At 41.0% G+C, this 13,616-nt stretch overlaps 1 protein-coding gene across 3 annotated transcripts in view; it reads right to left on the bottom strand.

The window, feature by feature from the left end:
• The window catches only part of LOC122549391 (uncharacterized), a 124,351-nt gene that overhangs the window by 10,060 nt on the left and 100,675 nt on the right, over positions 1–13,616 (bottom strand). For 2 of the 3 annotated variants that reach the window (XM_087988897.1, XM_043689139.2), the window contains one exon: positions 4,517–7,399. In XM_087988897.1, coding sequence (XP_087845023.1) covers positions 7,333–7,399 — 67 coding nt within the window. In that variant the 3' untranslated portion in view covers positions 4,517–7,332. Of the gene's footprint in view, positions 1–4,516; positions 7,400–13,616 lie in introns of those variants that run through there. The other variant, XM_087988889.1, reaches the window with a different exon arrangement.

Below are 13,616 nucleotides of genomic sequence, written 5' to 3' on the forward strand. Positions count from 1 at the left end.
ATGCTGCCTTGACTGGAGGACATGTCTTACAAAGAAAGGTTGAAGGAACTAGAGATTTTCTCATTGGAGCAAAGAATGAGAGGTGACTTGATAGAGATGTACATGATGATGAGAGGCATAGATAGAGTGGATAGCCAGAGACATTTCCAGGATGGAAATGGCAATCATGAGGGGGCATAATTTTAAGGTGATTAGAGGAAGGTTTAGGGGAGATGTCAAGGGTAGGTTCTTTACGCAGAGTAGTGGGTGCATGGAATACACTGCCAGAGCTGATAGTAGAGTCAGATACGTTAGGGACATTTAAGCAACTCTTGGATAAGCACATGGACGATAGCAAAATGAAGGGTATTAGGTTAGTTTGATCTTAGAGGAGGATAAAAGGTTGGCACAACATCGAGGGCCAAAGGGCCTGAACTGTGCTGTGCTGTTCTCTGTTCTATGCCATCACTTTTCCATATTCACATTATGTCCAATTGCACTTCAGTCAGGTCAGCATCTATTAAATATGTGATATATCTGATCTTTTCCTTCTCAGGTCAATTCTAATTTTATTGTACAAGAATTTCTTGAATTTAACTAAAATCATAACGTGTTGCCATTACACTTCAAATCTCATCTGAATTGCATTCAAGAAAGCAACTGATGAAATGTGTAGGTCACAAGAAATTCTATTGAAAAAGTGGAATCCAGGAGTAGTTAGGTCTGCTTTCAAACAAATTACCCATTTTTGTTCTTTTACCATGCCAGTCATCAGAGAAAGACCATGTGGCACTAAACTGCATAGTGAACCAGGATCGTTGAAAAGCAGGCAACAAGAGCTCAACTTTCCATTGGCCAATCTAAAACGTTGTGTTGTGTGTATGACTGGATCAGGTATGTTTCTTGTATTCATAAGTAAGTCCACTGGTCAGAAATGACATCATCCAAGCACACCTGTATAATAAAATACTCTATAAATCCTGTTTGGTGGGGGCTGTCAGGCAATTAATCACCTTGTTGTGCTTAACAAATATCAAGGTGCTGAGCCTCACTGTCATTCAGATTTTTGTTGACACTGGAGAAACCTAGCACCTTCATTAAACTGAAGACTTGGTAGGTTCAGGAGCTAAGCGTCTAAAGAGTTGTAGAGCTATTGGGATAGTGATGTCTATGATGATAATAATAGATCTGTTCTAGAGACAAAGGGAGAAGCAACAGTATGTACCAGAATGACAGCCACTTACTTTGCCCTGCAGAATGTATCCGTGTATAAATAAAAGGAGTTTTGCAGAAACCTACCAGAGTTAGTCCATAGTTACCTCCAGAGAGAGAGAGAGAGAGAGAGAGAGAGAGAGAAAGAGAGACAAGTCACAGTTACCCAAAGAGACATCTAAACAATATACAAAAGTAGAACTAAATGTTGGTGAGGTGCAGTCAATCATTGAAGAGTGGGTCAATGGGTTGTACAGAGGAAAGGAATTGGGTAAGGGTGGGGATTAGGTGGGCTGAGATCCTGCAGCAGGATGAAGAATCCTTATAGAGGGTTAGGGAAGGTGTGGGATTGGATGCCTCAGGTATAGAAGTGGGAGATGGGAGATATATATAATACAATGTCCTTTTATCATCACGTGTGCTCCATTGTACCTGGGAGCCAATACCTCCCTCCAGGAACCATGCACCTGCCTGAGGAGCCTCCTAAAAAAGGTAGCTCTCTAACAGGATTTCCCCTAATGCTTACGGTTTCACCACAAAGCTTCCAATCTCTGTACCACTCTGGCTTCCAGACTTTAAATCTTGACTCCCTTCTTCTCTCTGAGCTATCTGCTGTGAGCAGTGAGCCATGGAGAACCGCATGGGCAGCAAGCCTGGGTACAGCACGTGGGGAAACAGCCCCGGAGCAGGGGGTGGGGAAACAGCCCCGGAGCAGGGGGTGGGGAAACAGTCGTGGACCAGCGAGTGGGGAAACATCCCCGGAACAGCGAATGGTGTAACAGCCCCGGAGCAGGGAATGGGGTAACAGCTCCGGAGCAGGGAATGGGGAAAGAGCCCGGTATGGAAGAGGCAGTCCTGGCACTTACCTGGAGCAGCTGAGTGCTGGTACGGAATGGGCTGGGGTCTGGCACTGGCAATCAGACCATGAGTGGAGGCCCTGCGCTGAGCTGTCACACTGTAATGTCTATTTGAAATTTCCTACCTTTCTGTAATGTCAACCCTTTAATGATGTTCTATTTTTAATTTATTATTCAACTCTGTAAGTAATGCAACTATTTTTATGCCTTTACTGTATCAAAGAAAGGTACCTAAGTACTTGTACTTTAGATGTCGCCAGAAGAAGGCAGACATTGTAAAAGACTACGATGGAGTACATGTGACCATAAAAAGGATATTGTATTGTATCGTACCAACTCTATATCTGAGACATCCAATCGCACACCTTCCCTAACCCCCTACAAGGATTCTTTATCCAGCTCCAGGATCTCTGCCCACCTAATCCCCACCCTTACCCAATGCCCTTCGCCTGTACAACCCATTGACCCACTCTTCAATGATTGACTGCACCTCACCAATGTTTAACCTCCCCCTCCCTTCTCAGGTAATTGCAGGGACTGTTGCTAAATTTATCTTTGCTACCTGTTAAACTTTTTTTCCAACATCTCTGTACTCTACAGTGAGCTGACTAAGCTGTAATAATTACTGAGATCAAATGATTCAATTTGCTCTTTGAGAAGTGTCAAAAGATCATAATTGCAGCCACTTTTTGTACTATTTCATAGTCACTAATTAAATAGAATTCTTACAGATCACACTTTTCCGAATGTGCATTCTTGTGATTTTGTCAGCAATTTTCTTAACTTTATTGACCATGTTTTTTGCTAGTGACTGAGTGATCTCTTTCAGCTCTCAACCTGCACACAGTTATGAGCCAATCTGAAAACAGCATGAAGACACTGCACTACCTCACATCATTCACATTCTCTCCAGATCTGTACTTTCATTGGAAATGTGAAAACAGCATATAGTGAAATACCTTTCAATGATGAAGCAATTTTCACATGCTTAGCCAATGCATGCTGAGTAATTTGTTAATTCACTAACTGGGATGAAGATATTACCTCTATACGTGGTCACTGCTGTCCTGCAAGTGTTTCAACAAAACATTCAGCCTTCACCCCAGACATCAGTCTGCAGAACCATATTCATTCCATTTAGGAATTTTGCAACCACGAGAGGTGTTACATATTTGTGGATAGATTCCAATCAAAGTTTGGTAAGGTATTCCAAAGCCTAGCATAATAGCAAGCTAATAATAATTACTTCAAAAATGAAGCCTTTTGATGATATAAATTGCAACACCTACAAGACACCAATGTTTAGCTCTGCTGACAATCCCAGTGTATCAATATTGATTATTGATATCCATCAGCTTTCAGATGAACTCTGCCATGAAGTACTTCCTCCAATATAGGACTATGTTAAGAAAGAATTGTTCACCCACTGAGTGTCAGGCTTAACTGTTCCCAGTTCTAAGTTTTAGTACATGCTGTAACCTTACCAATTGCTCTTGTGCTTGTTTTTGAAAATTAGGCTCTTAAAAGAGCCTTTAAAAGGGAGTTCACCTTTGAATCTGCAGCGCATTAATGGCCCTCCACCTACAGATTCAATCTGGGCGTCCTTTATGACAGGTTCCTCTAGGCATACTGTTTGTAGGCTAAAAATGTCAAACTAGCCTCCACTTTAATCATCTTAATTTTCACATGGGAAAGAGGTTCCTATCTGGGCCTCAAGAAAACTCCCACAAGACTCATCAGTCCCTGAAACTTCCGTGAAGTTAAGAGGATCAAACTCAATCCCCCACCAACCCCCACCATTTCCTCAATTACCCATTTTCAAGCACAAGTTTAGTGCCCAATTGTCACCATACCTGGCTGTGCTTCTTTTTGCAAAAAACAGGAACATGAAGTAAAAATCTGGAGCAAAACCCTAGTTAATTCCTCTTACCTGGCTCTTGTGTATTGCCCGAGATGAAATCTAATGTAGTCGGTTAGTAGTTGAACTTGAAACCTTCCTAATATACAGTCCCCTCCAAGCCATAGACTATCTTGACTCAGAACTGTATTGCCATTCCTTCAATCAAAATCCTGGAACTTCTTCGCTACCATAATGTGGTATAGCTATATCATATGAAGTTAAAAATCACACAACACCAGGTTGTAGTCCAACAGGTTTAATTGGAAGCATTAGCTTTCGGAGCGCTGCTCTTTCATCAGGTGGCTGTGGAGTATACTCCACAACTTGTGTATATTCCACAACCACCTGATGAAGGAGCAGCACTCCAAAAGCTACTGGTTCCAATTAAACCTGTTGGACCACGACCTGGTGTTGTGTGCTTTTTAACTTTGTACACCCCAGTCCAACATTGGCATCTCCAAATCATGACTATATTATACGGACTGCAACAGTTCAGAAAGACAGCTTACCACCATCTTCTCGAGGGCAATTAGTGATGGTAAACAAACTTTTGTCTAACTCGCAATGCCCACATTCAATGAACACATTTTTAAGACAATAGCACTTGAAACATTACAATTAGTCCATTAGAAATTCCATCTCATCATAGTAGATAATATTATTTAGCTTGATTTTACAAAGTTACAGAAGTAGACACGTTACAAAATGTCACTTATCAACCTTGAGAGCTCAATAGAAAGAATCCTCTTTCAATAAAATGTTAAGAAGTTAAAACCCTCAGTACGAAGAATGTCTTGATTCACAAAAGGACTGAAAGCAACTGCAAACAGAAGGATTGTGAGCATTGTAGTGAGCAAATACAGATCTAAAGAGGCTTTCGGCGGCTATCAAAAACCCAGCATGAATATTTCCAATTGTTTCTTTTGCAACCAAATAAATTGATTTGTTTCTGAAGGGGAGAATCTAGTGCTGGAATGGAACAGGGAGAAATTGGAAGGACCAGGGAGAAGATAAAGTGAAGGCTAGGCTTGGGGTCCATTGCTTATCTGAGGAGAGAATCAGGAACTGGACCAGACACACATCAGAGCTTGAAAGAAATGAAAATGAAAATAAGCAGCTGGTGTCAATGCAGCATATCCACGAGGCTTAGAGCTTTATGCATTGCACGGTAATGAGTATGGTTACGCTGTAGTTTAGGACTATGCAGAGAAAGGGCACAGTAGTGTCCTGAGTGAAAGAAGGAATCCGACTCTCAAACCAATATTCACCCTGAATTCTGACAAAAGTGGTGTTTCATTGTGACCCACATAAATTGGAATCAAAGAATGGCAGACTCTGTAACTAAACAACTAGCTCCCTTTAAAGAAGACATCATTCAGGCACAATTAAGGCATATTAAGGGAAAGGTAGTTTCCTTGTGACAAATGAGATAGAAAGTAAGGTGAAGATAAAGAAGTGTGTTATGTCAAAATTCGGATGGATAATAGAGCCAAGACCCAGGCTGAGTGTAGACGTTTAGAAGGGAAGTTAAAAAAAACTATAGAAGCAAAGAGACAGTATAATAAAAGAGGGGCAGCTAAATAAAGGGGAATGCAGAAGTCTCTCTGGGTATATAATTAGGAAAACATGGTAAAAAAGGCAACAGGGCCAGTTTGGAAACAAAAAAGAGATTTACAAATGGCAGCAAGGGGTACAGCTAAGGTATTAACTTTTTATCTATCCTTACCAAAGAAGAAGCTCTGCAGATCATGCTAAAATTGGAGGTGGTATTGGGTGTACTACCTGTAAAGTTGATAAGGCACCAGGTCTAGCTAAAATGCGTCTCTGGATACTGAGAGAAGTGACAGCAGGAATTGCAGAGGCCACAATTTTCCAATCATACTTAGATTCCGCAGGTGGTGCCAGAGGACTGGAAAATTGCAAATGTTACACCTTTCTTCAGACTGGGTATAAAGATAAGTCAAGGGATTATAGGACAGTCAGTTTGACTTCAGTGGTGAAGAAGCTATCATTTGAGACAAAATCAATAGTAAATTTGGCAGATAGGGATGAATATAAGAAAGCCAACATGGATTTGTGGGGGAGAAATAGTGGCTAGCTAACTTGCTTGTGATTTTGGGGAGATAAGAGAGATGTTTGATGAAGGTATTTCTATTTATGTCAGCTTTTGAGTAAGTGCTGTACAACAGATCTCTGAGGAAAGTTAGAAATCATGGAATAAAAGGGACAGGAGCAACACAAATAAGAAATTAGCTGAGTGCCAGGAAACATAAAGTTGTTTTCATGAGTACTTTTGGACTCTAGGAAGGTTTATAGTTGAGTGGCCGAAGACTCATGGTTCCTGATTTAAGACCTTGATCAGAATGTAGAGTACAATTTCAAAACTTGCAGCTGATAGAAAACTTGACAGTCTTTTTAACCATGAAGAGGATAGTGTAGAACATCAAAAAGACAGACACAGGTTGGGGAATGGGTACATAAATGGCAGATGAAACTTAATAGAGAAGTTTGAAGTAAGTCATTGTGGTCTTATGACTATGAAAAGACAAAGTAAGGTAAAGTCTACAAATCTAAAGAGGGTGCAGGAGCAGACGGTCCTGACAGCTTATGTGCAGGAATTATTGAAGCTGACAGGACAAGTTAAGAAAGTTAATAAAGCATTCAGCATCCTTGGTTTTGTTAATACGGGTATAGAGTTGAAATGCGAGGAAGCTATGCTAAACCTGCATATGCTGGAATATTGTGTCCAGCTCTGGGTGATACATTTAGGAATGATGTGGAGGCATTAAAGAGGGTTTCATAATAACGGTTCCAGGGGTGAGGAATTTTAGTTACAGAAATAAATGGAAAAATTGGGACTGTTCTTCTTGGGGAAGAAAAATTTCAGAGAAGACTTTATATTGCTAAAAATCATGAGTTTGGACAGAATCAGAAGAAATCATTCCCACTGGAATATATAAAGAAGCAGATGGCACAGACTTGTTTTTAAAAACTGGCAAAAGAACCAATGGGAGAAAGCTTTCTCACAGAGCATGTGTTTAGGTTCTGAAATACATTGCTTGGGAACATGGTAGGGGAAGATCCAATCATGGCTTTCAACAGGAAACTGCATTATTATCTGTGAAGGAAGAAAATGCAGGGTTATGGTGAGAATACAAGAACAGTGACACTACTGAACCACTTCTTTAGAGAACAACACAGATACAAATGTCCTCCTTCTGTGCTGAAAGTATTCCGTGACTCTGTAATCCTGTTTTAAAGCCCAGTGGAGTTCTGTGAAACAAGCTTAACTGGATAAATGACGTTAACAATCCAAATTGTAGAATGTGCAAATAAGGCATTAAAATTACATTGTGCATAAGTCTCTTCAGGACGATGAACAGGTCACCCAGCATTCTCTTCATTCTCTCCAAAAATGAAATAAGGGGCCACTTCTACATTGCGACGAAGTCTGTTTAGGAAAGAGAGATAAGACAGGTAACACTTTCTGGCTTTTTATGTATCCTTTATAAATGCAATAAAGATCTATATCTCCCAAAATAGACTCTAAGTCTTGTCAACTACTTTTCACTTTTTATTTTATGCTTATTCAGTTTGCATCAAGAACACCATATGAGAATACTGATTAACCTGGACAGAGTGGATGTTGGGAAGATGTTTCCATTGGTAGGAGACTCTAAGACCCTAGGACACAGCCTTGGAGTAAAGGGAAGACCTTTTCGAAGGGAAGGCTAAAGAAATCTCTTTAGCCAGAGATTGGTGAATCTATAGAATTCATTACCACGGAAGTCTGTCGGAGGCCAGGTCATTGAGTATATTTAAGACTGAGATAGACAAGTTTTTAATTGCCAAGCGGATCAAGGGTTACAGAGTGAAGGCAGGAGAATGGGAATGAGAGATTTATCGGCCATGATTGAATGGAGAAGCAGACTCGATGGGCTGAATGGCCTAACTTCTGCCTATGTCTTATGGTCTTATGGCCTTATATGAAAATATTGAGGTAGAATTTCCTCTTTGAGTTCATTTGAAAATTTGATTCAAAATTGTATCCATTTGGTTTCCATTGGCATTCATGGCGTAATCACAACTGTAAAGTCATCCACGTACCAGTGACATATTAAATCCAACTGTCTATATTCTCCTATAAAAACATGTATCTTGATGTATTTAGGAGCAGTAATATGGTGTAGCTTGATTTATACAGCTGAGAATTGCTTTTCACCAAAAAGGAATCATTTTTAGCAAGAATAACTTGATTTAAAATCAAATGGAAATGATTTTTAAAAACCTTATTGAATTAATCATTAATTGATGTACACCAGTCACTTTCTTAAATACAATTCATCCCAGTAGCACCTGTGAGCCTAAGGAAACGAGCAAGCTTTGAAAAGCCTTCCCAAACCGTCAAGATCAATAGAATCTTCTCATTTTGACCTCAAGGCATAGCCACTTTTGTAGATGGGGTCTCATTCAGTTGAATTGAACATTGAAGCTATGTGAAAGGTCAGCAAGCGCCGTAATTATTATGCTGCTCTGATCGATATAAATGTAATGTGGTGCAAAACTAATAGAACAAAGTGGAAACTCTACTTCAATATATTTGACAGATGAGAGATAATGTAATTTATTTCAGTAACTTCACCTATGACATCAAATAGACACTAGAATTTGAAATGAACATTATGCTCTCCCTTACAGGGCAGCAAAGAAGCATAATGTGAGCACTATTTGTAAAATCTTGCTAATCCATTACAATCAATAGAATCTTGTAATTTTGACTAGACTGAGAGGTGATGATCTAGTGGTATTATTGCTTGACTATTATTCCAGCAAGGCGAAAGTGGGTACTGCAGATGTCGGAGATTAGAGTCAAGATTAGAGTAGTGCTGGAAAAGCACAGCAGGTTAGGCAGCATCTGAGTTGCAGGAAAATCAACGTTTCTGGTAAAAGCTTGACGAAGGGCTTTAGTCCAAAACATTGATTTTCCCACTTCTCGGATGCTGCCTGACCTGATGTGCTTTTCCAGCACTACTCTAATCCATTACTCCAGCAACCCACGTAAAGCTCTGAGGACCTAGGTTCAAATCCTGCCAATCGTCCAGAGGGTTGGGCTGCTTGGTTTTGTGCTTGAAGTTGGGGGACATTGATCGAGTGTTAAATACTTCCCATCTATCTTTACTTTGGAGAAGGAGGGTTAAAGCACAGAATTTGAGGAGATGCACTGTGAAGCTCTTGAGCAGACTGATATGGGAATTATCGGAGATTTTGGCAGATTTAAAAGTGGACAAATCCCCAGGTCTGGATGAGCTGCAATCCAGACTGTTATAGATGAAGAGGGATGAAAATAGATTCCCTGAATCAAATTTTCAAAAAGTCTGTGGCCACAAGAGAGGTTCTAGAGGACTGGAGAACTGCTAATGTGGTTCCACTTTAAAGGAAGGGTGATGAAGGTATAGCAAGAAAGTGTAGGCCAGTGATTCTAACATCTAACATTCTATCAGTTATTGGGAAAATAGTGAAGGAGAAAATTAATCTACATTTAAAGAGGCAAGGTTTGATCAGAGATAGTTAAATGGCTTTGTCAGAGGGATGTTATGCCTAACAATTCTAGTGGACTTTTTCAGAGTTGGCCAAGTGATTTGATGAGGGTGGTATAATGATTGTAATGAGGTCAGCCAGATGGACCGCATAGAATATGAGTTCCCTGATTGGTCCGATCAGGGATCTGTGACTAACAGACATAAACAGGAGTGTGAGAGGTTCTGCTCACTCTGAGGAAGCTGGATCAGTGTCGAGGACTTTCCACATGTAAATAAAGGGTACCCTGGTGCTGGGATAGCAGCCTCTGTGGAGTTATTTCAGATGGGGCTGTTGATGTAGTTTATGTGGGTTTGAGCAAGGTCTTTGACAAGATCCCACATGGGAAACTGGTAAAGAAGGTAAAATCTCATGGCATCCAGGTTAACTTGGCAAGTTATATCTAAAATTCACTTAATAACAGGCGACAGAGTGTGGTGGTGGAAGGCTGTTTGTATGACTGGAGCCACATGAATCAGTGCTGGGTCCTTTATTGTTTATTCCTAAAATATGTATATAAGAATGTTTGGGATGATGATAAGTGTGTTTGGGATGACACAAAGATTGGCCTAGTCATGCAAAGTGGGAAATATTTTAGTTTACAGGAGAATATGAATAGATTGGTCAGATGGGCAGCTCAGTGGAAAATGAAATTTAATAAATGTGGGCTGATGCATTTTGGTAAAAAGAACAAGACAAGGGAGCACTCAGTGAATGGCAGGGTACTAGGAAGCACAGAGGGATCTTAGGGTGCTTATCCAGATCCCTGGAAGTGGCAGGATAGGTTAATAGTGTAGTTAAGATGAAACATAAACTTGCATTTTTCAGTTGTACAGAACTTTGATTAGGCCACAGCTGGAGTACAGTGTGCAGTTCTGGTTATCACACGATGAGAAAGATGTGATTGCACTAGAGGGGGTGCAGAGGAGACTCACCAGGATGTTGCCTGGGTTGGAGCATTTTAGCGATGAAGAGAGGCTGGATAAGCTTGGGTTGCTTTCTTTAGAGTAGAGAAGGTTGGAGGTGAGAGGCTGATAGGCGTGTTTAAGCTTATGAGAGGCACAGACAAGATGAAAAGAAAGCAGCCGCTCCCCTTAGTCAAAGGATCAATATCAAGGGGCATAATTTTAAAATGAAAGGCAGGAGGTTTAGAGAGGATTTGAGGAAAAATCTTTTCATCCAGAGGGTGGTGGGATCTGGAATACATTACTTGGGTGGGGAGTTGAGGTGGGAAACCTCACAACCATTAAAAAGTACTTCAAGGAGTACTTGAAATGTCATAGTATTCAATTCTGTGGGCCTAGTACAGAAATGTATAGGTACTAGTGGAGATAGTAATATATTTTTGGTGCTGTAGACTCGATGGACTGAATCTTCTGTACTTTATGATTTTATTATAACATATTTTACAGTTGACCATCAAAAAAAATTTAGAATTCTTAATTCTCCCAAATATGGTGCTATTACCCTGCAGGTAAGGATGCTCTGACACATCAATGTGTCTTATTGATGCTGGCTTGCACACTACAATAACTATCATTGGCAAATATCAAAGGGAAAGTCAACATGCTTAAATAAACTGCTGAAAACATCCAGAAAACAAAATTACACCACAAACTTCCCTCTTTTCTCAAATGACAGAGCATTTATAAATATTTTAACGGTTGTTGAATACTCAAATCTGACAAATGCAAGCAATTAAAAGCCAAATTGAGGTTCCTTTACAACAGAATGATACAACATAACTGATAGCACAAATGCGTCACTAACTGGAAAATATGGAATGAGAATACATCATTTGCCTCCAAGCTGGCTGGAAAGTTACATGAGGCCAGAAAAATGCACAACCTTGTATCTGAAATTAAGTACGTACACAATTGCTCTACAGTGTGATGACAATCACTGTGTAAATAATGGTATCCCTGATTAAACATCATCTCAAAAGCAAAGATCAGATACAGCTGGGATCAACGGAATTAATGCATTAACTTTGCTCCAATTAAACCAATTGAAATGCTTTGTAGAAATACAGAGTAGATTTTTATATTACATCTGACCATATAGGACTTTGAGGAAAAGATAAATCTCCTGCCTTTCATTTTAAAATAATGCCCCCTTGTTATTGACCCTTTGACCGGGGTTGGGGAGGGGGGGGGGGGGGGGGGGGGTTGGAGGGACACTGCTCTCCATGCCCACAATGTAAAGAAATATTTAAAATTAAGGTTTGCCAGCAGCCCATACACCTGGAAGGAAATGTTACAGCATTGTGTGTGTGGTTAGGGGCAACATTAATATTTATCACGATAGGGGTAAAATATGAATTGTCGATTCTCAACTGATTTTAATGCTTGAGACCTTCATGGAATAAGATTGTCTCTAACAAAGGAAGAAACACATATGTAAAATGGCTGCAATGATCACCTGACCACAGACAGAGGCAAGTTCAGAAAACCAAGGTGGAATAAATGAAAGCAACTCAACTATTTTATCTAAAGACACTGAAACTAGTCAACTGACTCATGCAACAAGAAACTCACATCTCCTGTTTTAGTTTAGATTTGTGAGAGAAGTTGCATGTTTTGCATAAGGGAAGATTGCCTGCAACCTCCTGATGAAGGCTTTTGCCCGAAACATCGATTTTACTTCTCCTCGGATGCTGCCTGACCTGATGTGCTTTTCCAGCACCACTCTAATCTAGACTTTGCAACTATCCAGCTTGGAGAAACAATGGAGCCAGACTCCAGAATATATAAAAGAAACTGTATTACAGTAGCTTTTTATAGAGCAGCAGCGAGAGAGAGATTCTGGCCACATCTTACCACCATCATTCCCAGAACAGCAGGCTGCATGATGGATATCCTGGAATTCACATTCTTTGTGCCCCCACCATCATTAAAATCTCACTGTACACCCTGTCAAGCACCGACAGTACAGTTCTGCTCTGCACAGTTCGTGCCCCAAAGAAGGCAGACAGGGTGTGATTTCCTCTTACCCCAGGTCTAGCACTGGAGACCATGACACCATACCATGCCAACCTGGTCGGAGGCTGCCACCAGTATAGAAGGGCTTATGCCCGAAACGTCGATTCTCCTGTTCCCTGGATGCTGCCTGACCTGCTGCGCTTTTCCAGCAACATATTTTCAGCGCTAAAACAGTCATAGCCATCTAGAGGAATGCCAAGTATGGTAGGAAGTAGACATTCTCCATTCCATCTGCAAAAGTGGCACTATCTTCTCTCTAATGCTTCACACTCTCTCCATCTCTGCTCCCACACCCACCTCCCGCCAGGGGTCATGCTCCACCACTCTCAATATTGCCTGCAATACCTTCCCTCAGTTATACTCACCAACTCCAAATCCCTGACACCACTACCCCTGTGTGCCCTCTGTGCTGCCTATTCACTCACTCAGGATATCTGCCCACCTGCACTACAAGTAACAGCTGTGCCAACCACTTTCATCTTTGTAATATGGGTCCCTCTCTCATTCCAGGAGGAGATGAGTCCAAATTCAGGAAGTGTGGCGGATAGCGTGGCTTTCTGCTCCTCAGCCCTTGTGTGGAGAGTATCCTGACTCTAGCCATTGCTTCAACTATTTCCTAACTCCCGAGACTGGGATCGAAGGCTCCTCTTGACTGGCTGTGCTGGGACCCCCTGAGTGAAGGCCATCTCTCTTGCCCGAGGAAAGCTGATAACTGTGACAAACCTACTTCTTTTGTGTGTGCACTAAATGGCAAGGCAAGACAGAAGTAATCTCAGTATGGTATCTCTGGCTGAGAGACAATACTCAAAAAGCCAAGGCAATGCAATGAAAGGCAGGGCTGCTGTGCACATCCAGGAAGGTTCAGGGCCAGCGAGTACAATGACAGCAAATGAAGAGGCCAGATTAGCAGCCTGATCCAACCCATATGTATGTCCCTGAGTACACAATGTTGTTGCTGCAGCATTACAATGACAGTTACTGGTTCATCCCAAGGTTCAGCATTGAAGTGCAAAAGGACCACTAAGTGGGTCGGAGGTGTTCTATAACACAGATATCTTGGATGCCAATATCCTTGAGCCACATGTAGCTGATACATTGAGATGTTGGTGT

Source organism: Chiloscyllium plagiosum, unplaced genomic scaffold, assembly GCF_037043375.1.
Source record: "Chiloscyllium plagiosum isolate Xiang-an unplaced genomic scaffold, Cpla_swu_hap1 HiC_scaffold_1, whole genome shotgun sequence".
Taxonomy (NCBI): domain Eukaryota; kingdom Metazoa; phylum Chordata; class Chondrichthyes; order Orectolobiformes; family Hemiscylliidae; genus Chiloscyllium; species Chiloscyllium plagiosum.